The sequence below is a fragment of the Gopherus evgoodei genome, chromosome 12, assembly GCF_007399415.2.
Source record: "Gopherus evgoodei ecotype Sinaloan lineage chromosome 12, rGopEvg1_v1.p, whole genome shotgun sequence".
In the NCBI taxonomy this organism is placed as follows: domain Eukaryota; kingdom Metazoa; phylum Chordata; order Testudines; family Testudinidae; genus Gopherus; species Gopherus evgoodei.
In genome coordinates this window covers 26,640,137-26,665,103 of record NC_044333.1, presented here as the reverse complement: position 1 = coordinate 26,665,103, position 24,967 = coordinate 26,640,137, and the positions used below count along the sequence as shown (strand labels likewise).

At 41.9% G+C, this 24,967-nt stretch overlaps 1 protein-coding gene and 1 long non-coding RNA gene across 3 annotated transcripts in view; one reads left to right on the top strand and one right to left on the bottom strand.

Annotated features, from left to right (window-relative positions):
* Positions 1-24,967, bottom strand: part of LOC115660659 — a 79,313-nt gene that overhangs the window by 27,955 nt on the left and 26,391 nt on the right. The window lies entirely within an intron of this gene.
* Positions 1-24,967, top strand: part of LOC115660653 (protein BEAN1-like) — a 110,484-nt gene that overhangs the window by 62,855 nt on the left and 22,662 nt on the right. For both annotated transcript variants that reach the window (XM_030582278.1, XM_030582277.1), the window contains 2 exons: positions 14,665-14,874; positions 20,580-20,721. In XM_030582278.1, coding sequence (XP_030438138.1) covers positions 14,665-14,874; positions 20,580-20,721 — 352 coding nt within the window. The remainder of the gene's footprint in view (positions 1-14,664; positions 14,875-20,579; positions 20,722-24,967) is intronic.

Below are 24,967 nucleotides of genomic sequence, written 5' to 3'. Positions count from 1 at the left end.
ATAAAAGAGGCCATGGCTCTGAAAATTGGAAGATTTTTCCTGTTAATATGAAACAGCACCTATACATGCTGATGTGACATCAACATAATACCTTAAAGCCAGGGATCTGAAAAGATTTATTTTCTGAGCCCTTATATGCAGCTGCAGTCTCTTTGCTTCTGACATTCTCAATTTGGAGGCTGCTGGTGATCCAATCTTATTCATTCTGGCTCTGTAATAAGGATGTCAATGCAAGAAGAGAAAAGTCATTATCTGATAGCTAGCAGACATGATTAAAAAAGGCAGCATTAGATATCTCAAAGGTGGTCTACCCTCTGTGGTGTTGGATGAGCTTCTCAAGGACACTAGTAGCTTTTGTACCTGCAAGTATGCAGCAAATTCACTTACAGCTATCTGTACTGAGTGCATCTGATAAACCTATAATGCCCCTAATACTCACAGTCACATGTTTTGAATGAGACATTGATTTGTTAGTTACTACACAGTGGCAAAGTTTTAATTATAATTAGAACCGATGAACAAAGAGATGTGGCAAAAAGGTGGTGGTTCTATTTGGAGCAGGTTTATTTTAAATTTAGGGGTTCTGTCCAGTTCATGGCTATGGTTCAGGTTTGGATTATACAGTGCTGAAATCTCTCCTCAAATAAAGCAGAACTCTTGTGCAAACAGCTGCCTTTTTAAGTAGTGATTTTTACTACATCCTATCCCAAATTTAAAAATAATAAACATGCCTCAGAGCTGGAAGGAGTGCACATTTAGTGTCCTAGTTGTGGTCCACCACTAGTAAAGATCCTGAAACTGCAGTACAGTCTTTGTAAGAATATTGTTTAGGGTGCTCAAAACCTAAGATGAAGCGTGTAGGGAGATGAGACATAGGGGGATTTTCAAAAAGGACCTTAATACTGTTGACAATTAATGAGTGTTGGATCCTTAACTCCCATTTGCTCCTTTAAGAATGTCAGCCTAACCTCTTTGGGGGTGGGCATTTTCCCTTTCAGCTAACATAGCTTGCACCCTTATGATTTTTCAAATTCCTTTTGTTCTCTTTCAGTGTCAGGGATTTAGAGGTATTTATTTCTCTTCAACTAGTCATAACTGCGATACCCAAGACTTGCACAAATGGGCTCTGATATTCATATCAAATTAGTTTACATGAAAGCACTATGGGAAAACCCTGTAAGATTCTTATTCTAAGAACTAAATGGCACTTGAAGGCAAAGATCTTATACTTGAACCTCCTGTTGATTTCTACATCACTCATGTGATTATGAAACAAACAAAGAGGAATACATAAAACTTAATCAGTGCATTAAGAGAGTTTGCTCATACTCTGCTATCGTGCTTTTATTTCTCTCCCCTTCAGTCATGCCTCAAATATTATAAAGTATCTTGTTGGAATGTTGTTTACCATTAAAAACCTGATCCTGTGGTCCTTTTGAGCACACAACTCCCACTAATACCAATGGGAATTTAGTGAAAGGTTGGACTCACTACTGGAGTGCCTCCTTGTGGCTGAGCATGGTGTAGTCTTGCTCTCCTCCAACAGCCTGCCTTTTCCTGTGACTCAGCCAAGGTCACAATTTATGTCCATTCCTTCTGGGGTATTAAAATCCAGAAATAAAAGTAATATTATGAATTCAAAACCAGGGTCATCCAAGGAGTCTGCAGCAGGAGCCCGCTCTGCTATTTAGGGCTTGTGTTTATGCAGCCAGCCCTTTCAGTCAGTTTGCGCGGGCCCAGTCGTACCACACATTGGGAGGTTCATCTGGGTTGCAAATGTCTCACCCTTGGTTGAAACCTAGTTTCCACCAGCAAGAAAGCAGAGCTCTGCTCTCCTTCCCGGTCAGCCCCAAACTGAGCTGAGTCTCCTCCTTTTAACTCCCCTCTCCACTCCCGATATATGTTACAGGTTTAGTGGGGTGGGGCTAATTAGGTCCACAGTCCCACATTAACCCCCTCCTTGCCAGTGTGCCCCATCATCACACAGGGCCCAAATAAGCTGATCCTCCTGTAAAGTCCTAGATGCGAGTACATGGGCCCTTATAAAATAGCATATTAATTCGATCCCACTTTTACGAAAAATTTAAAATATCAAGCTGAATCCTTGTCAGTTCAGGTGAGTGACCAGCACAGAGCAAGTCCAGGCCCTACTGGAAGAATGGATCCACCCAGCGGGTGTGTTTGAGGCTGGTTTATATCAGAGTGTTTGTAGCAGGGTGATGGGTATGAGGCAGTGATGCTGGAGACACCAACGAGCCCAGCTCAGTCCATGATGGGATCTGAGACCATGGGCTCCAGTCACTACCCAAGTGGCTCTGAGGCAAAATTCGTGCAGCTGTAGGATGGAATTGGATTGGTCTGCAACTCCCCCACAGAGGCTCAGCAGCACAGACCCAGTCATGCTCGGAAGCCGGATGGACAGGGCCAAGAAGAGGCCACTAAGGGGAAGCCCCAGATGGACAGGGCCAAGTCTATTCATACTGCCTTCTAGTGGCAATTAGGAGTGGGAGAGGATTTGGAGGAATGATTTTACTTCTGAATGTTGTTGAGATTATACTGGAATACTGCATCCAGTTCAGGTGTCCATATTTTTTAAAAGGACGTGGAAAAAATTGGACAAGGTGCAAAAGAGCCACAAAAAATATTTGAGGGATGGAGAAAATGCCTGACAGTGAGACAAAGAGCTCACTCTGTTTAACTTATCAAGAAGAAGATTGACATCTGATGGCTTCGGATCAAGACCTAGTCAAATGCAAGTTATTGGGCTCAATCCCCAGGTAACCGGGTGAAATTCTATGGCCTGCTTTATACACAAAAGAGGTCAGACTAGATGGCCTTAAAAAAAACAAACAAAAACAAACAAACAAACAATTAATTATCTAGAGATACACACACAATACAGGAAAATAAATAAAGCTTGAACCCCATAAGGTTTTATGGATATATGCTTATATATGAAATATATATATCATAACTGAAACATGTTTTATGCTACATATGCCTTGTAACATCTCTCTGTAAAGGTTATGATCTACTGAATCTATTCATCATATTTGTATGCATGTGTCGTTGTATTCAAAGTTATGAATATTGGCTGTGTACTTGCTTGATTTCTAAGTAGCCTTAGTAATGCATTTGGTCAGCTTCTTGAGAAAGGAATGTGCAAATTAAGTGCCCAGTCAAGAAACACTTAAAGGACAATGAATCTTGGAAGGCTCCAATCCACATAAGAAGTCTACCTGACGGCGTTCAGGTTAGCATGTAAACAATGATTGCTGCCTGTAAAAACCGAGTCATGTATGGGCATGTGACTTGCCCATGTGACTACAAAATGCCATCTTGGAGCTGGACTTTGCATAGGAGAGAGGAGAGGGGCTCCACCCACAAGAGAAAGTTTATTTAAACCCCTGGGAGGCCCCTCCATTTTGTCTTCAGTTGGCTCAAGAGATAGGTACCCTTGGAGGTGAAGAGGCTGAGAGAAACTGGAACAAAGGACAGTAACTACAGGGGATGTGAATGATTGCTGGACCCAGACTAGAAGGAGATAACTCTGTAAAAGGAAGCTTGCTGGAACACCTCTGAGGTTGAGGTTATCTATCTGTATTCAGTTTTCTTACTGTATTAGACAGACTTGCATGTTCTATTTTATTTTTCTTGGCAATTCACTTTGTCCTGTAGGTCACTACTTGGAACCACTTAAATCCTACTTTCTGTATTTAATAAAATCACTTTTTAGTTATTAACCCATAGTAGGTGTTAATACGTGGGCGGGGGGCGGGGGAAACAGCTGTGCCTGTCTCACTATCAGTGTTATAGAGGGTGAACAATTTTTGAGTTTACCCTGTATAAGCTTTATACAGGGTAAAATGGATTTATTTGGGGTTTGGACCCCATTAGAAGTTGGGCATCTGAGTGTTAAAGACAGGAACACTTCTTAAGTTGCTTTCAGTTAAGTCTGCAGCTTTGGGGCATGTGGTTCAGACTCTGGGTCTGTGTTGGAGCAGATTGGTGTGTCTGGCTCAGCAAGACAGGGTGCTGGGATCCCATGCTGGCAGGGAAAGCAGGAGCAGAGGTAGTCTTGACACATCAGTTGGCAGTTCCCAAGGCGGTTTCTGTGATCCAACCCGTCACAGAGTCTATGTACAGTAATTGTTGAGTGTGGGTTATAAGCTTAAGAAACAGATGGCCTTTCAGCTGTTTCATTTTAAAGGTACCTGTGTGTGAAAGAGAGGTTAGATCAGCTCTTAGACATCCTGAGCTGGGAATTCCTATTCCCAAACTCTTTTCTGACACCAGTTAAGCTGATTTATAGTGGACAATTTCCAGATGATTCTATTTTTCCACCAATTTACTCAGCTTTGCTGGCAGATGAGTACAAAAGCATAGAGACCAGCCGAAGTAAATATGCCTGTCTATGGAAGGAGCCTTCAGGTCACAAGTTCACAGGATCAGGGATTTCTTTTATTCCTTCTTTAGATATTGGGCATCTTGAGACAGTAGGTATCTGCCTTGTGTGTGTTAAGATTAATACATAGGATTATTGTGTTGCATGCTGCTCCTATTGCAGAATTAGTAGTTTTTTAAACTGCAGATAAACTGTATATTGAGGCACTGTTATTCACACCACCATAGCAGTGTCAGTGCTAGTGACAAGTAAATCTCAAAGTTCAAGAGGTTGTCTGGTTAAGCATCCAAATGTTGCCAAAAACTTACAGCGGCACCACCCATCAGTCTCACACTACAGAACCCCCTGCTTTAACCAGATCTGCAAGACCTTTGCTCTCATTTTCCCCCCACTGATTAGTAGATCTTCCTCCCTCCAGATTCCCACAATAGCTGGTACCTCCTCATGAAATCCTCATTCTCTGCTTCCAAACCCCTCTTGTACTCCCCACCTTTGACCTCTCACACGGAGGCTGCACTAGATGACCTCGAGCTCCCTTGCATTTCTATGATCAAGCACACTCAGACTGGCATATGCCAGACAGTATTGTTTGTCCATTGCCCAACCAGGAGGGGAGAGTCTTGGCAGGAGAAAGCACTGGTCAGTGGGATTGGGGAGGTACCTTTATGTTATTTAGCAGCAAGGGGCTGGGAAAAGTTGCCCGTGGGCATAAAATTCAGGCCTAATTTTCTCCACGTCCTGTTACTAAAATAAAACAAGTGGTTTTAATGTCCAGTTAATATCACTATCGGTTATTTATTACTGAGCAGTGCTCCAAGCATCCCTTAGTAGAAATGTGCATGCAGAAAACTCAAACATTCACTCTGATCTGAAATTTAGAAAAGACTGCAATATAAAAACTAAAGTTTCTTTCTGCTTTATGAATGGCAAAAGTAGTGTTGCACCTTTTAGGCAACTTATGTGCCCTCTAAGTCAGTGGTTCTCAAACTAGGGCCACCACTTGTTCAGGGAAAGCCCCTGGCAGGCTGGTACAGTTCATTTACCTGCCGCATCTGCAGTTTCAGCCAATCATGGCTCCCACTGGCCACAGTTCGCCACTTTAGGCCAATGGGGGCTGCAGCTTAAGTGGGCTGGGCTGGTTTGTTTACTTGCCGCGTCCGCAGGTTCGGCCGATTTGCGGCTCCCACTGGCCAAGGTTCGCCGCTTCAGGCCCTTCCTGCAGCCCCCATTGGCCTGAAGCGGTGAACCTTGGCCAGTGGGAGCCGCAAATCGGCCGAACCTGCGGACACGGCAAGTAAACAAACCAGCCCAGCCCACCAGGGGCTTTCCGTGAACAAGCAGCAGCCCTAGTTTGAGAACCACTGTTGTAATGGAACCATCACACATGACTCCAAAATATGAAAATATTTTAATGCTTTCACTACAATTCGAGATCTGAAAGATTACTAAGAAGGTTTGTCTTCTTTTAAATTGCCAGCTCAGTTTAAAAACCTCTGCTTGAATACAAAAATGCACCCCAGAGCTCCATTTTGGATTTTAAATTCAGCTAGCAACCTGTTCCGGCACACAAGTGAAACAATGGGCCAACTACAGTCATAAATCAAATATAAGCCTGTCTGGATTTACACCTAATATAGCAGAGGGCCCACGGATTCTGCTAGACAGGAGACCTCTTGACATGACTGGCCTTATGGACAAGGCCAGTTTTTCTTTCTGATCCAAGGTGTGGTGTCTTGGAAATCAACAGACATTTTTCCAAGATCTAGCCCTGATGTGGCCATTGCATGAATGAGTTAAATCATATCACTTCACCTGCTACAATGCTACTTGGCACACAGCCAGTTCACTGCAGTTTGAAGTGTTTGAGAGATTTTTGTAATGCACCTACTCTGCTTATTTTGTGGTTTCCTTCATGGAAGTCATAGGAATAAACAGTGTGATAGCAGTTTGATAGCTGCAGTAGCCAGAGGTTTATTTCACAGTCCAGCAGAAAGCACAGAATCCAATTGGTTACTCTTGACCGAACTAAATCATCACTGAACAAGAACTACTCATAAAGCAGGAGCAACAAAATCTTTATCAGTTCTGCTAATTTGCCTTATCTATCGTTTCTTCTTTACCATCTGTCAGTCTTCTCCCCTTGATTAAAAGGCTGCATATTCAGGAGTCTGTCTCGTCATTCCTAAAAAATGTAATTTATCCTAGCTAGAGAAAATGAGGCTCTTGAAATTTACTTTGAATACTTACACACGATGCACCTTATTGTGTTAAATATGGCACCTACTTACATTGTTTATACAATATGCCACTGTACATGCCACCCATGTTCAGTCCTATAGGGCTTTATTCAATATATTTAAAGCTCACTGAAAGTGCTGGACATATAGTCCTAGTGGATGAATTTTTCTATTAATCCACAAAACAAATTCAGCATAGGCAGTGTCAATGCAGTATTGTCTTCATGTTCTTTATTTCTAGGATAAGAGATTTACTTTCCATGATCAGTCAGTCCTTTACCTTCTTAACTGACACTGGCAACAATTATGGCAGTCGTGGTTTTTGTGATGTGCTCATTACCTTTTTCCCCCCAGTCATGCCACACAAGAAAGACGACATTCTAGCTATCCCAGTAAAGCAAGATCCACTGTTGCCTACATTCCTGGCCCCATTCCTGCCTTAGTTGTTCCACTGGGAAGAAATGCCAAGGAGGCCAGCAGGAAGAGCTCACCTCTGTATGCCAACCTGCAAAGGCAGAGGCGGCCAAGGAACAAGTCTCTAGAAAGTGACTGGCTTAACCCTTCCAGCTGGCCCAGTTTGACAGAAAGTGTGATGTCACTGCCCTCTTGGGTGTGGAACTGACAACAGGGCAGAGGCCACTGGCAGTAAGAGGATTCCTGCACAGCAGGGAAAGGTCACATTTTTGCCTAGTTTTGAACAGAGGACTTCTTGCACGTTAGATAAACATGATAACCATAACACTACATAAATCTTGACCAGCTTCTTTCCCTCTCTCTTCATTGTCTATCCACTTGGCAACCAACTCATTGCCTGTAGGGATGGCTATATCTTCTTTTAAAGTTCCAGGTAAAAAGAACATTATGCCCTTCAGCACAAATTCTGGATACATGTTACTCTAAAGTGGACATGCATTCAGGAAATAATTTCAGTATGGCCTCCATTCTGCATCAATGACAATACAAACTGCAAAAAGGTAGAACTGTAAGAAGGGGAAAGCCAGTTTAAGCCCTGTTAAACGGCTATATCCTGTGAGGTGCTGAGCAGCCTCAACTGAAGCCTTTGGAAGTAAGTGCCAGTACCAGGGCCGGTTCCAGCTTTTCTGCTGCCCCAAACAGCGCAAATAAAGGAGCAGTGGCACTTCGGCGGCAGCTCAGTCACGCCGCTTCTTCTGCAGCAGTTCGGCAGCGGGTCCTCCCTCTCTTCCTCTTCGGTGGCAATTCGGCAGCAGCTCAAAGAGGAAGAGAGGGAATGAGGGACCCACCGCCGAATTCCCGCTGAAGACCCGGACGTGCTGCCCCTTTGAATTGGCTGCCCCAAGCACCTGCTTCTTATGCTGGTGCCTGGAGCTGGCCCTGTCAGTACTATGCTAGAGATGCATGTACCAGGTTAGGATCAGATTTTAAGTGACCGAGAATAGCTCTATTTCCTTCCCTCAGGTAATCTGGAACAGTGTAAAAAGATTTCTCTTCAAAAGAGATTAATGGTAGGGGAAAACGGCGCCACGTGATAAAGTTTCCAGAAGAGTTGCAGCTCCCCCAGCAGAATGGAGTGGTGTGTCGTGTGTATTATAAACACAGTCTGTTAGGAGTGGTGCAAGGTCTCTGTAAAATTCTGTGCTGAAGTATTAGAGAGGTTTGCAGACAGATGTTGATGCCTAGAATCTAGAATAGGCAATTTTCCACCAATATTCATTCTCATTCTAAAACAAGCGTCACCAAATCTGCCACATTTGCACTCATTTCAAGTTTGTTTTCTGGGGATTTGAAAGTGGTTGAGCTTTGCTAGCACAAAAAAAAAAGTCCAGTTCAAATGCTTGAATATTCAAATTGTGTATTTTGCTGTGTAATAGGCCTGGTCTCCCACAATACGTGAGGGAGCCCTGTACTCATCATGTCAGCAGCCTCCCAAACCCAGGTGGTTGTCAGCACAGGTCAGGTGTGGGAGATTCAGCCCTTGGTCTGAGTCCATAGGAATCGATCCCTCCTGGGACTATCAAAGGCCCCTCCCAAGCACCAAATAAAGAAAAGAAAAGCAGAAGCTGGCAGCAGGCCTCTGTCTTTGAAGGGGATCTGACTACTTGTAGTCCAGTTCAACATCCTCACGAGAATCACTCCTAGCAAGTGCTTTAAAATAACTGTTGGGTGTGGCCCACCCTCCCTCCAAGGGGCTCGGCCAGGCAGTGCTCAGGGGAACAGTCCCAGCCCCTCTTTGGGAGCTGAGATTTGAAGGTGTGTTCCGTTCCTCAGCCAGCTGCTAACTGAGCCAAGTTTCCCCATGTTAGGCCTTTTTTGTAGGCTCAGCATGATTGCACATTGACAAGGTAGGGCTGCTTGAGCCCAGAGCCATTCATTAACCCTTGACTGGCCAGTATGGAGTTTGCACATTTTGGCTATTATAGCCTGTGATGGGATGTGCACTTTGCCCTATTACCAAATAGGAGCAATTTCGTGTGATTTATGTAACCAACAAGATGCAAATTTTGAAGGACTATTATGGAATATTCACAATGAAGTATTTACAACCTACAGACCTACAACTGAATGAAAACATTTGCAAACAATTTAGCATAATGGAATAACTAGGAACTCTGTTACAGATATTTGTGGGCTCTGTGCAAGTATCCATATTCTTAATGTTTATGAGAGTGGAAGTTAGTTATTTTGCCATGCATAAATATGCAAAATTACTAACAGAGGAATTTGAGTAAGAGAAAAATATAAAAAGGTTGACATTACACTTTGCTCTGTGTAGTACGAATATATATTTTTTTCAGAGATTGTTAATAGAAATTCTTAATTCTCAGAAATAAGGGGTCTCGTTTTGTAACTCTTATCTCAAGTGCTCCCATTGAACTCAGTGCTATTCAGGAAGTAAAGTCTAGAGGATTTGGCTTAGAATTTAAAATACTGTAAAAGGAGGAGATTATCAACTGCATATTGTTTTAGAAGCTGGGCTAAGGGCAATTCATTCCTTTTAATAACAGTAATATTGTAATATATCATGCTTCTGCCAGAGACTGGTTTCAACTAGGTTAATATGTATATAAAAAGAGGGAAGATTCATGAATATGAGTATCAGAAGGTAAAAGCGTTTGAACAGCGTAGACATCTTCAAAGCTCTGAGGGAGTGCTAGATAAATGGGTTCTTTGTCGTAAAAGAAGAATGCTTCTTTGGGTACAAAAGAGGAATTTAAAGTTCAGAAGTGATTTCTTTTTCAACTCTGCTAATGAGATTTAAACTCCTATAAACAAAAATAGGGCCAGATTCTGATACCCTTACTCTAACTGACTTTAGGGGGGATACTCATTGACAAAAGTGCTATGCAACATGAGTAAGGATATAAGAATCTGATCCATAGCTCGTATAGCTAAATAATGTCTAAAGGTTGTACAATGCCAACCATCCTTTACTTTGGTAAACACTCTTTACTAGTGACGGCAGCTATTAATCTTACAGTAATTCTAGTAGCCATTTTTTTTTAAAGAAATCAAACCTTTGAGAGAGAGAGAGACACACGACAGCTCAGACTTTTCCAGATCTACAGTTATTTAAAAAAACAAACATCACAGTTTGTGGAATAGTTCTGCACCATACTCAATACATTGTACACCTAAATAATGGTTTTTCTTCTTCAGTTACCCATTAGGGCAAGTGAAATATTTTGGTGAAAGGAAATTGCCAGTGCTTCTGATTTATTCTTAAACATTGACCAAACGAGTCACAGAATTTTGTTAGGTTAAGCATAATGATGGTGGGATCCAACACCAAAATTAGAATGCTCTGTAAAGGCTGCATATTCTAACTTGGCTATTGTAATTATTGGAATAAATTCCACCTCCATAAAATTGGTCAGAACCCTCTCTCAGAAGACATCTACTGGTGCAGCATTTCTGTTACACGTAGAAATGTACAATTTTTCACTTGCAGTAATCTTCTGAGCTTGTTTAGCTGATGGGAGAAAATTATGGGAGAGGAAAGAATAGAAGTTTTTGGATATTCAAAATAGACCACTCTACCTATATTCTTAAACTATTGCAAATCCTTTAGGTCATGATTCTTCCAACAATCACAGCTAAGTACTCTGCATATTTTTTCCATATCTTTATCACAAGACTTTGTATTCCTATTTCCTTGTACTTTTTACTACTCTACTACTCTGATAGTGATTGATGTGTATATATTTACAATGAGGAGCCATGTTTGTTTAAAACTCATCCTGAGCATGTGAAAGGGAATAGACTGTCACATAGGGCACGATTTTCAAAATGGCTCATCGTAGTCAGTTTTGAAGTCTATGGTAAAATTCTCATTCAGTTCAATGGGAGTAGTGGTAAGCCAACAATGAGTGCTTTTGAAAATCCCACCCATAAGCTTCTCCTGTGAAGTCCACAAAAGTTAACGCACGTCATCCAAAATTCTGTATCCTACTCACTCCCAAAAAGAACAGTATTAAACCTGGGACCTTCCTCTGGATCTCCCAGTAGGTCTCTAAGTAAACAGAAAGGGCGAAAGTAGTCTCTTGGGTCTAGTCAATCTCATTCAAATTCACTAGAGTTACTTCTGGTTTACACCAGCATAAATGAAAGAAGAATCTGTCCACTTCTTTCAGGGTCTGGAAAGAATCAGGCACATTGCTGGTGCTTAACCAGTAAATAATAATAGATTAAAGACTTGGCCATGAAGTTTAAATCTAATCTCACTCTGAATCCTGCACCAATTACAAATGAAAAATCAGTCTGATGAAAAGCTTTTGACATATTCTTGTGGACTTGCCTAGCATTCAGTGAAATTCTAGCACAATTAATATGCTCTGTGCATTAGGCCGTTTTTCAAATGTGAAACATCTTCAGAGGGCTGACATTTTTTATCACCAACCTGATGTATAATATTACCAGTGCCACACCTAATGTGAAAGTATTAAGCTTGCCTTGTGAAACAATTGACAGATAAAACAAAGGCATCAAGGATGAGTTGCAAGTCTGTAACTCTCTCCTGACCTTCTCATTTCTGCTATCAGAGAACATAGCTTTTATAAGATCTCTTAAATGCAGTTGATTATATTAGGTTGCTTTTAGCCGAACTGACAGTAGAATCTCTGCTTTAGTAATGGCATATTCCCATCTGCTAATTGGTTAAAATAAATATTTGGAGATCAATGTGCCAATGTCTGTGTGGTTTTAATTCTGTTCTGCTTCAAATGGCTGACAATCTATTTGGTAGTGTCTGTTGCCACATCAAGACAATCTCATGTCATTATAGTGGGTACTACATTAAACACTTTCCTTTCATCTTTGAAAGCTTGCAGAACATTTGTGCATATCTGGCTGCATATACCTTGGCCTGATTGTCAGAGCGGGACTTTCCAGGGTTCAGCCCTTGTGAAAATGCTTTTCATTTTTGCTATTTAATCCTGCAAGAATTTAGGTACTGTGTATCAGGGGGAAAAAGTCATTGCAATCCAGTGCCAGTGTAACCCACATACCTTCTGGGTGTGGTGTTCTGTCCCATCTAGCGGCACCGAGACCATTAGAGAGAAAGAGAAAACGAGTCTGCTCTACAGCCTTAGTTAAAGCCAGTTGGTTTTTAGCTCATACGGTAGAGCAGTGGTTCTTAACCTTTACTGCAGCCTGCACCCCTTTGGTTATCAAAGTACATTCTCGCACCACTTATCAAAAATCATTGAAGTAGGTCAGTTTTTTAGACCTAGATATATCATATCTCTCTTTCATTCTATATTATAATTCTATTTATTTTAATTTTGCAGTAAAATTAATACATGAAAAATTCCACACTTTTAAGTTTACCGGCTCAGTGACTCTTCTGCTGTTGCTTTTGTTCAATGATGTCTAAGAAATGAGGAACTTTTCTGAAATAGCCACACACGTCATCACTCACATTTAGGTGGTTTCTGGCCTTTGTTTTGATGTATAAGGGTGATGAAAATCCTATCTCACACAAGTATGTCTTGCACCCCCAGAAAGGGCATCTTGCACCCCAGGTTAATAGCCACTGCAGTAAAGGCTCATGCACTTAAGTTCCAGAGGCCCCAGGTCTGATCCCACCCACCAATGACCAGGGTCTGTCACCATTACACCAGCTTGTTGGAAACATTGCCAAGAACTGCTGGTTTAACAAAAAGAGTTCCTGCTTTTTTAAACAATTTCAAAATTTTATTTTCAATCAAAAACATTAACTTTTTTACCAATTGCAAACTGTATGCTGGGGGGGGGGGAGAGAAATCACTCTTTAAAAAAAAAGTTATACATCTTTGTTCTAGTGTAGTGAATGTGCCAGATCTCACTTTATTCCACCTTAAAAGGTAACAGCAGGAAAGCTACATTGTTAAAAAAAACAAAAAACAAAAAACCCAACCACACCAAGCCCCATTTTCTGTGAGCTTCTTATCTTTGCTAGCCTATAAAGCTTTCACATAAATCAGTAGCCTATGGAAATTACTAGAGGTGAGATCTCAGTCTTCAGGAAAGTTTAGATGCAAATCTAGATCCAAACTTTGCAGCTAGCTCCTATCTTTACAATGAGCCCGTGGTTCAGAAACAGAAACATCCAAACTTTGCACTGTACACTCATCTTTAGAAGTGATATTTACGAACTGGTTCCTAATACAACATCCACAGCCTCAACTAAACCCAAATGCACGTTACATACCAAGAAAGTGGTGAGCCAAGAGTTTTCATTAGTGTAAAATTAGGATAGGATTAAACATACATACACACACACACAGGCGTACCAACTTGCATACCAAAAGTTTCATTATCCTAAAGAGCAAGACTTTGTAAGAGCGCTGGGAAGTTTTTTGGAAAGCGGTCTTAAATGCCCATGAAGATTCTCACAGTCAGCCAAGTGCTGCTATGGTTTTGCAATGTGATGTATTTATACTTCAGACATTTCATAGAATTTAAGGGCAAAAGGGGACATTATGACTGAGTCTCTTATCTGAACTCCGGCATAACAAAGATCACAGAATCATCCATTGCTTCTATCCCACTGCTTCTTATGCATTTGTTTTAGAAACTGTATGAATGGTGAGGGTATTTGAATATTTATCTTCCTTTCACTATTCATTGCCATAGTTTAAATACTTAGATTTTCTTTAACTGTAAAGTTACATATATTTTAAATTTAATGTTAAAGTATAAGTAATCACTATAACATTATTTGTTAATGAGGTGGGTATTAGTGTAGGACTTGTCTAGGTAATAGGGTCACTCTTTATAGCACATGTTCCTTGAAGCCATACAGAAGATTGGGCAGGAGAAGACAACCTGTGCTGTTAAATGGACATGCTTAATGACTAGATAATCAGGACTGCTAAGTTAGACTCTAGCATAGAAGAGCCTGCAGAAATATTGCAGTACAGGTGCACTGCCATTAATTGCTGCAGAAAGAGTAGGCTAGCTGGCTGATTTTATTAATTATTTTAAATTTAACATACCATACCAGGCTGACCAAGCACCCATATTCAATAATATGTCCGCCAACATTGAGAGAGAGAGAGAGAGAGAGCGCTCATCTCTCAGACGAGCCAAAAAGGTTTATCCAAGTATCCCAAGCGGACAAATTATTCAGATTCATGGCAGTTATTTCCTTTAGAGAGATCACTGGAACTTTTATTATTTGCTACCAGAATAACACAGACAGAAATAAAATAACTATGATCTTGTGAAGATAGTGAAGCAATAATCAGAGGGTGGAGAGGTATACAAAATACACTACAGATAGCTTCTAGCCTTTGAAGTGAGTATGTGCATTGCTACACAGGAAGTTTTACTGGCTGGGAGCCAGGACATTCTTACTCTTCCAAGATCTTTTTTAAAAAATATTAATTATTTCACAAGGAGATCATTAGGGGCAAGATGTAATCAGTACGATGCAAATGACTGTCCAAGTTGAAGTCCATTTGTAACTTGTTGCTCTGGATAGCTGTTGCTTATGCAGCAGCTTTAATCAAGTCTGTTCCTTTCAGCATCATTTATGCACTCTCCTCTCTTTCTCCTGTGCAGAAGTTCACTTCAACCAGAGCAGCCCTATCAGTGAATTTCCTGGCTACAGTGAAAGCGGCAATGACACCAGCTTGCTGGTCTCCCCCCTCCTGGTAGCTGGAGTAGTGATTGGACTTGTGCTGTTTCTATCCTGTGTGACAATCATTGTTGGCAGCCTGAGAAAGGATGGACGCTTAAGACACCCACACCCGAGGAGAGAAGCTAATTATGGTGAGCTAGTGCTTACGTGCCTTGTTGCACTGCTCCTATGGATAGTGAGATCATGGCTCTGCAGAAATTGCAAAGCAGACATTAAAAAGACAGAAGGAGGATACAACTGGCTTTCTTGTTTAGTTGCATCTCTGTGTTGGCACTGAAGTAAAGTAATGAGAGCTACATTTAATATTTTAAGGGGTCAAAATGAATATGTGAAAGCCAACTGCATGGCTCCTGTTTGCGAGGCTGCTTAGTTTTCTTTGGTATTGTACACATTTTTGTCTCCCTCTCTATAGTCTCCTAATTTCCTGCTACACTCTGTTGAAATCCCATTACTGCCATTGGTCTGTGGGCCCAGTTTTAATTTCTCTCTGCTAGAGCCAGCATATAGTAGTTTCTAGAACAGAAAATAATGGCATTCTTAGTCTTTGAATCTGTACCAACCTTGAAAATTGCCTCTTTGTTTTCTATAAAAGTGAAGAGTTCCATGTAATGATGCTGCCCTGGTAACACGGCAGGACATCTGGTTACATTAGACTTTAAGCCTCTCCCAGCAGCACTAGTCATCCCACCCCCTACCATCAAAAAAGTATTCCCATTTTTTTCTTCCTGAGACTGAAATCTTTTGTGATTTCAAAGCATATGAGATATGAAGGGGCCCAGGATGACTTTTTGGGCCATTTTGAGGCTGCAGATCAGAAAATCTTGAAAGGTAATTACACCAGAAAAACTGACAGCAGATGCGCTTCTGTAGTTAAAAAGGGAAAATATTAGGGATGGATATATAAAGTGATCCCATTGGCCAGATCTTCCACTGCTGCAAAGCACTGTAGCTCCACTGAAGTTGAGGATCATTTAATTTAAATGGTGCACTGGCAGTTTACACCAGCGAAGGATCTAGCCCCACAAGTTTGCAGTTTGTCATAAGACAGTTAATTTTTTAATTCTAGTTAATCTCAAGGAGTTGTTCATTTATGATTTTACAAGGAGAAAAACCTCTAAACATTATAATTTGGAGAAAAAGCCACTTACCAAAAACAAATATACCCTTGTTTGGAGGATGCCTCTCAGGCTGCTTATAAGTACATTGGACCAAAACTTGAGCCTACTGAGGTAATTTACAAAGCTCCCATTGAAATCAGTGGGGATTCAATCTTTATTTTAATAGTTATTCATTTTGCGTTCTATCTGTGTTTAATAGAGGAGTGTCTACAGTCAGCTTCTTCAAATAATTCAAAAATTGTCAAGGTCTTTGGACCCCATCTTAGATTCACATTTTTCACCTCTTTTAGAATTGCTGTATTTAGTAAAATACATAAATAACCAACCTTAGTCCATTGGAGATAAATTACAAGCAACGTCTACTCTTTTCGTAAGACCTATTTTTTTCTGCTCTTTTTTCTGGCTTTGCAACAATTAGGGCACTAATCCCTGAGCTGTACAGTTACTGTATCATCAGTAAAGCTGGTATACAACACCTTATAATGCCAAAATATCTGTGTATTATATAAGATGAAGTTGTCACTGTTTAAACAAAAATGCCTATGTTAATATTTCAGCTCCATAGCAACACGGGGGGGGGGCATCAAAGCCCCCAGAGAAAACAACAATCTAAAGAAAAAAGCTATTATTAAAAATAAGTGTTAAGTTGTACGAAAGGCTTAGCAGCATCTTTTAAGAAAAAAATCAAAATAATAATCTTGAGCTCAGTGGTGCTCATCTGCCTATCTTAAGGTTTTACCTTAGCAGCCATTACCATAGCATCTGGGCACATTTCCATTGGCTCCAGTGGTAGCACCAGGAAGCACTGTGAATTTGGCTGACTAAGTTTACTAAGCATAGGAGAGCTATAGTAAACATGGTGCCCTGAATTAATCCCTGGTGGAGTTCCACCAGTAACAAGTTAGCCTATTAAAATGACCCTGAAAAATGAATTGAAAATGTACAGACATATGAAAACTGCTTGAGGAAGGCACAAACAGTCCCCAACTTGAAGTGTGTCCCAACCCCTACCCAAAAAGATCACTACTCTGGCAGAGACCTCCCTCAAAATAAAAGAAAAAAATATTGATCCCTATTTACAGTCACAGCCCTAATTCATGGATCTAGGGCAATTTGCTTCGTTACAGGGCACAAATTATATTCTTATCTTTTCTAGCTACCACTCAGAACACCTTTAGGAAGTTTACATCACTATTTTGAGTTTCAGACAAGTCTTCTCAGGGTAACCCATAGCTGTGAAGATTTGCTGACTGTGTTTGTGGTAAAGAAAAGTCTAATTTAAATCTGATATCAAAGCAGTGGTGCTGACAGTTAAGCGCAGACTCCAGGGCCAGATCCTCAACCAGTGTAAACTGGCATAGTTCCACCGGCTCTGATATAGTTATGCTAGTTGATATCAGCTGCAGATCTGGCCCCTGACTGAGTAATCATTGCAAGGAACCACTTTGCAGTGCACCTTATAAATATCTTAACAAATGGGAGGCAGGCACACAGTTCACAGTGGCTACTTTTTATTCACAAATGAATTTTTATCCACACTATTTTTCTACTTCAGTGAGTTAAACCGCCTCTGTGAAACATGACTGCCCTTATCAGCTCACTAAAGAACAGGCCTAGCCTGCCTCTGAGTAATGCTGACATTTCATGAAGTGCACCTGGTTGTGGAGTAATCACCTGCAAAAAAAATCACATTGTGGATGATGTCTCTGACATAAAACCAGACAGGCAATAAAATCATCATCTTGTTGGCTCCTTAAGGGAGTCGGGGACAATTTGTCCTGGTTATTTTTGTTCATATAGAAAAGCCATAGGAAAGCTACAGAAGATTTTGAAGGCTCTGCCTGCAGTGTATGATGCTACTGTACAAGAAATTGTGACTAGCTTTCCTAGTAACTCTTACAGGACAAGAAGGGAGATCTTGAGCTGGGGAAAGAAGGGAGATCAGAGCTGGGGAAAGAACACAGAAGTCCTTTATTAGATTGATTTTGTCCCTTCTGTTCACAAAGGGGAGGGCTGGAGGTGGAGCTATGGGGTGGAAGCATCATGGCACTGGAGACTTGCTATTGTATTCAATTTCCTACTTAGTCCCCTAGGAACTCCCTTAGTTCTAGCTGCCACATGAGCTGAGCTGCCAAGAAAAGCTGCAGGGGGTCTTGGATAGGTGCATAGACCACCTGCAAACACTATTCCCTTAACAGAAGAGTCTGGAAAAGACACCCCAAGGGGAATCTTACAGAGTTTACCTCCCTCTGTAACAAGACTTATCCCATTTATACCTAACACAATCCATTCATTTTCACTCTACCTCACCCTTCACATTCGTACCAGAATTTTTTAATGACACCCTGGTGTCTCCTAAGCTAGTGGTTAAGCAGTGTCCTTACAGATGCCTGGTTTTCTAGATAAGGCTAGGTATGCATTAGGCAATATTGACAGGAAAACAGCTTAAAAATCATGCCCCTCATAGACCTACTATTCCCTCCCCCTCCATCATCTTATTTTAGTGCATTGATTTATATACATTTTCTGAAGCTAAGGTCAGTCCTTATTGCTCTGAGTAACTCTCCTTCAACAGAACATGGTGCCTTTAACAATAGCTATGTATTTCTTGGCTCACTATATTGATCAGCCGCTTCATTATTAAAAATATGTGGGTCATTCTGCCTAAAAATTGATTTGACCTTTTATCACTGATCCCTTCATGCTATGGATTGCAGTGGTAGGTATTTTTATAGATGTTACTCTGATGCCATCACTTCAAACTTTACACCTTTATTTCCACACACCCCCATGCTCCAAAAGAAACACAGCATTAGCTTTCAAGAGCAGGAGGAATAACCGCATAAATTTACAAATTACAACCCTGGTGTTCACTTTTCATTTTGTGAGACCTTTCACCTGAGCTGCCTATTCAACCCAAGCCTTATTTGACTACCTACCAAAAAAGAAACCCCCACCTTTGTTTTTACTTTCAAACTACAATTATGCAAAACAGTGTTTTATGAAGCATCTCCCTACAAAATCTCTAGGAAGCCATTAGCATTGTACATTTTGAAATTACACACAAGTATAGTTACTTACTGTGGGAGTTAAACAAATGAGTTGTGTAATCAGTTACCAATGGAAGTAGGTGTGGGGAGGAGGAGGAGGGCTACTGTCTAGGCACTGGTGGTTTTAGGAAAAGAGTCCCTGACTAGGCTTCTCTGGGCACTAGGTTGCCCCCAATACACTTAACTTAATTCAGACCAGATGAACTCTCCCCTACAATTCCAGTTACATTTAGCCATCCTCATCCATCTGCAAGGCTCCACAGCCGCTGTCCCCACAGAGGTGCTGGCTGCTAGCTTCTCTTCTCCCAAGCTGCTCAGGAACAGACTGTTTTCCATAAGTGTAGGGCAGCCAGCCAGTGAAGCCTACCAGCATGTCATTGTCTGCTCCCCTTCCCCTTCCAAGACTAATCGCCTCACCCCTGCCCTACCAAAAACATCAGCCCCTGATTCCCCTCCCTACGGGCCTCTCTCTGGTGCTTGAAGAAAAAGGGAGAGGGGCCAGGAGCCTGGCACTGCTGGAGGAGAATCATCTCCCCTTTCTTCAGCCAGCCAGCCACTGCTGCTCCTCCTCTGGCCCTGTGGGACACAGCTAGAGAAACAGAGGCAATGCCAAAGCTACACCACAACGCGGTGCAGCTGAGAAGTCTGTGGTGGTATTCTCTCCCTTATGCTACTAACTCCTGTCTCAGGGACAGCCCATGTGCAGGCAAGCCTAACACTGACTGCAGAGAAGAAGGTGCCAGCAGTTTCTCTCTTGACACCTCCAGGGTGTGCCAAAATCTAAAGAGGCAAGCTTCCAGTGGAAGACTATGCCCCTTTACACAGCACTCCCTGCTTGTACCTTGTTTGAACCAGTTTCCTGATATCTGTGCGGGAGCCACATAATGACTGCAGCTTTTCTTTTCTCATTCCCGTTTTCCAGTTTCTTTTCCCCTGTGAGTCCTAGTGTTAAAGACTTAAATTAACGGTACGTCCACATCGCAATCAAAAGTGTGACTGCAGCACATGTTGACATACTCATGCTTACTTTGATCTATCTAGTTCAAACAATAGCAGTCAAGCCATGGCAGTATGGGCAGCCACACAGGTTTTACAAGCCCAGTCAGGACCCGGATGTGTACTTACGCAGCCACCCCTGTGCTGCTGCAGCTTCACTGCTATTGTTATTCAGGCTAGCTAGATCAAAGCTAGCTCAGATATGTCTACCTATTCTGCAGTCATACCTCCACCTCAGTGTAAGACATACCCACAGATGCCTAAAGTTAGGCACCTAACCCCTTATTTAGGCACCTACATAGAAGTGATCTGGTTTTCAGAGGTGCTGAATATATGCAGCTCCCAATATCTTCAGTGGTTATGAAGAAGCAGTGCTAACATTTGAGATTGTATATAGACCTTGTATTCTATTTAGATAGAGCACTGATGACATTGACAATTTGGGGATTTGCATGGGGTGCATATTACTAGCTCCACACCGTGATACACAGTAGCTTGGGATTTAGTTGGCAGCCATCCTGACAAGGAAATAAAACAATTCCCTAAGACCTGCTTGCCCCAAAACACCAACAATCCTACTGTCTCATTTGTGGATTACAGGTATAAATTATGAAAGAGCAGTAGAGAAGCCACTATGGAGAAAAGACTCAGTATTAATTGCTTTTTTTATAGCTCCAGATGGCTTCTCCTACGGTGGCTCAATTGGAGAACTGAGATCCACCTGCACAGAGGAGTTCCCACCAGCTTTCGACTTTGGTTCCTACATGGAGACTCTCTCTCAGGTCAATATCATGTATCCTGACTCACCTCCATGGTAAGCACATTTCTGGGTTTCTGCCAGCCCTTTTTATGGTTATTTACTTATTATAGGTACAGGAGTGGTAGTTCTTTTTGCAAAAGAATGTTGTGATTATATTTGTATTTTGCTGACTAAGCCTCTGTGAAAAGGGACTGTTACCTAGTCATAAGTAAATAAATACTCTTTTTAAGTACTCCAGAAGAAGTAGTATAAATATATTTGGATAATAGTCTTTAGTATAAGGTAATAAAATTAACAAGGACAAATAAAAACTTGTAAACAGAATGTTTTGGCCACCCTGTTGTGTATAGTAGCTCAATATCCTCAAATTGTGGTTGAGAAGACCTTCCTGGGAGTTGTTGGGGCCACCAGAACTAACCAGACACATTCCAAGATGGGAGAGAATTGGATCAATGGCAGAGAAAATGCTACTGAAAATATCTGATCATGGCTCAAATCCACAAAATGGAAATATAGAAGAACCTGGTAAATAGGTACCACTATATCAGAAGACAGATAAGGTGAATAGACACAAAGGTAGACATACAGCAATACAATCGATGTGCAAGACAGCTCCATGATTAGTACATGATTTGACCAATGTTTTGCCTGCTGGCACTGCACTTGCTACCTGCTCTGATTGTGCTATGGGGGAAGCAAACAGCCAGCTTTATCCCATAAACCTGTGTTACAGTGGTTGGTCTCTATTTCTTCTGGCTCTGGCACCCATTTTGCCATTTGTTGATCCCTCCAAAGGAACTATTAACTATCTCAAAGCCATACCAAGCAATAAATTTTTGTTTCCCCGATAGGTTTTTTTCAAAGCACTTAGACTAGAAGTGTGAAATCAACCAGAACCCTGCATCTAAATCCACAGAACTGTACATAAATCCACTTACAAGTATACATTGCTCTAGGGCCCACTCCTGAAAACGGTTACTGATCAAAGCATATCCACTGACAGCAATGGGACAACTTACATGTGTAAGGTTAGCTGTTTATTTTGAACCAGCTCAGTCCTAGGAAAAGAGTGTTTTTTATTAGCAGATAGTTTGCACAAGATTGGAAGTGCCATTCTCCACTGCCAGAAAGCTTTTTAACTGGCCGCTCAAGATATCCCTTGAATAAGGGGAAGTGCCAGGTGACACACAGTTGCCGTAATAGTTCTACACCATCCCTTTGGCACAGGGGTGCATGGCCAGAATATCTCTGAGCTTTGGCAATCCCCAGCTGCATTTGGGCTCCTGAGGCCAAGAGCAATTTTATATCATTTAGAGCAGCCCTCAGGGTGCTCTACAGTCTGCACTGTACTTAGGGACCAGCCAGCACCTTGATAGACCAGCATCAGAGAGGCATAAAAGTGGCTAAAACCACTTTCCCATTCCCTATCCCAGTCCTGAGCTGTACAAAGTGCAGCTGTTGTGTGGCCCAGTCTCGCTATCACAGTAGTTAAATATTCAAGACAGAAAACACTGAATAGTTTTGACAAATATTCAAAAATTTAAATTTTATATCTTAGCAACATGGTTGGGGCCAAATCTCAGGAAAAGTAGAGTTTAGCAGATGGTTCAAAGTAAAATGTGGAGAATTATGTAGTGAGACATTTAAGCTTCCACTGAATGTATTATATATTGCTGTATAAACTTCAGTTCACAAAACGATTGCAATACAGAATACAAAAATATTAGTATGATGGGTAAGTGTGACAAGGTGCAACTCACCACTGCAGCACCTCCTGCTGGCCATCCTGGCCATCCCAGTCCTTTGTACTGGAGCCCCAGTCTGGCAGTCCTCAGGCTGGAGCACCACCTTGCTTCCCTGACCCTGCCCAGCACTGCTCTATCTAAGGTGACCCGTGCTTCTTCCTTGCACTCCAGGGAGAGGCTGCCCCTGCACTGTTGGGCAGCCCCTCTTATATGGGTCAACCTGGCCCTGACTGGCTGTTCCAATAAAACTTTTCCTGATAGGCTGGCACTATAAGCCTTTTCCTCATTGGCTGCCTCCCAAACAGCCTCCCCAAGGTGGCTGTAACCCTTTACCTACCAGTGAGGGGGAGCCACCCCACCACAGTAAGATTCAGTATAGCTACCTTTATACCATGGCCACATGGCATAATGTTCAAGTGACTAGTAGAGTGTTAGGACCAGCCAAGTTATTGTGATTTGGATTGAGGGCTCTCTCTGTGTACGGAGAGGTGCTGTGTTCTACTGGGTTAGGGCTGGGCCTGCGAGCCAGGGGAACAGAGTTCTAGGTCTAACTTTTATTTACTGTTTGTCCTTGTGCAAGTCCCAATAAAATTTAAAAATATTAAGCACTCACTTTGCTATGTACTAAATAAAAATTTTGAATAATAGGTATAGCAAAATGTCAGGTTAGCTGAATTACTGGAGTTTCTCCTTCTAATTCAGAGAGGAACATGTCATGTAAAACTAATCTGGGACACCAACAAATCAATAATGATGATGTGGCCTAAGCATGAGGGAAAAGGGGCGAGGAACAGAAATAAATGGCAGCCCAGATTAAGCATCATTGCATTAACAGCAGTGATAAATTAAAACCTCCCTAGCACACACCTGAAGCGATAAGAGTCTGTGGGTGTTCTAATGCCCTGGGCAAGCATCAGAAAAGTTTGTTTCAGTTCACAATGTTGTTCTAATGTTTTGTCCTGCTATGTCACCCCCAAATGTCAGGTGCCACTGAACTGAGCATTCTTGAGCATATTATTTTTGCTAAAAACATCCATCTGAAAAATTCCTGGGAGCAAGAGTGGAACCACTCCATGCCCAAGGGTGACTATAATTGTTTCAGACTATCATTTTCACTAGGTTTCGTACTCAGGTCTTAAACCAGTGAGAGAGTGGGATTAGGTAGTCTGGTTGGAGAAAACCAAGAACATAAAATAGATTTCCTGTTTTTCTGCAATTAGGGGAGGGCTAAGTGTTATGCTAACCAATCATGAGCTGGAAGAGAAATTAACAGCCTCTACAATGGTGCATCATTTGTAATCCCAAAGCTGGACAGCATCTCAGGATCCAGATGTGCCTGAAGTAGGAGAGATGTGACTTCCAAAATCCACAGCAATCAGATTATACAAAAAAGCTCTCTGGTACTCCAGGTGAATTTGTAAAGCCATAGCATTATTCAGATATGAAAGCATACCCTGAGGACCAATCCTACAAGCCCTTACCCAAGCAGATAGTTCCATTGAAGTCAATGGGACTTGGGGCCAGCTTTAGGAACTGCAGGGCCCAATTTGAATACCTGGCAGCGGTCTGGATCTTCGATGGCGGGAGGATCCTTCCCTCGCTCCAGGTCTTCCACAGACACCCCGCCACTGAAATGCCGAAGACCCGGACTGCTGCCGGGTGAGTAAAAAAATTTTAAAAATTAAAAAAGGCGCCTAAGGTGCGGGGCCCGATTCCAGGGAATTGGCCTAAAGCCAGCCCTGATGGGACTGCTCATCTCAGTAAGATTTTGCACGATCTGGCCCGTGCTACTAGCACCGGGGCAGCAAGCAGGACAATTTCCCTGGGCCCCATGCCACGCGGGGGGGAGGGAGAAGCCCACGAAGCTAAGTTGCTTCAAACATACAGAGTCACTGTAGGTAAATGTAACGCAAGTATTACAGTAATTTAATTTCTAAAAGTGGAAATAAATCACATTTAATTAGAGGTTTTCAAACTGTGGAGCATGGCTCAGGCTTGGGCCCTGCATGGCACAGTGGGGTGGGGGCCCACTCCTTAGTTTCCGCCCTGAGCCCCAGCGAGTTTAATGCCAGCCCTGAGTGTAATTTGCACCAGTCTGAGGGAAGACAGCCTCTACGTGAGGCAAGGGAAAGGGTTGCTTTGTGAGCAGAGCACAACTTTCCCTAAAAAACAAGACTAATTCAGCCAAAGAAAACAAGAATCTTGAGGAATTAAACCAAAAACAAAGATGCCCCGAGCAACCAAGAAAAATTACAACTAAATACAAAAGTAAAAAAAGTGTTTGCATGTAAGCAGGTAGGAATAAAATTGTACAGCTGCCTACAGCCCCTGAGAGCTATAACTCAGGATTGCCAGGGCAGAGGGACAGCCCAGCCATGCCCTTTCTCCTGACTATGCCATCTGCATGGCATAAGAGTAACTAACCTGAGAATCTCACTGCATAAGAGATCCTCCTGTGGCCAGCTCAGGCAGCACAAAGCTGTCGTGATGCAGAAGAGTATCTGGCATTGTATATTTAGCTCAAGATCAGAAGAGGAGCATTAGTAGGGAACAAA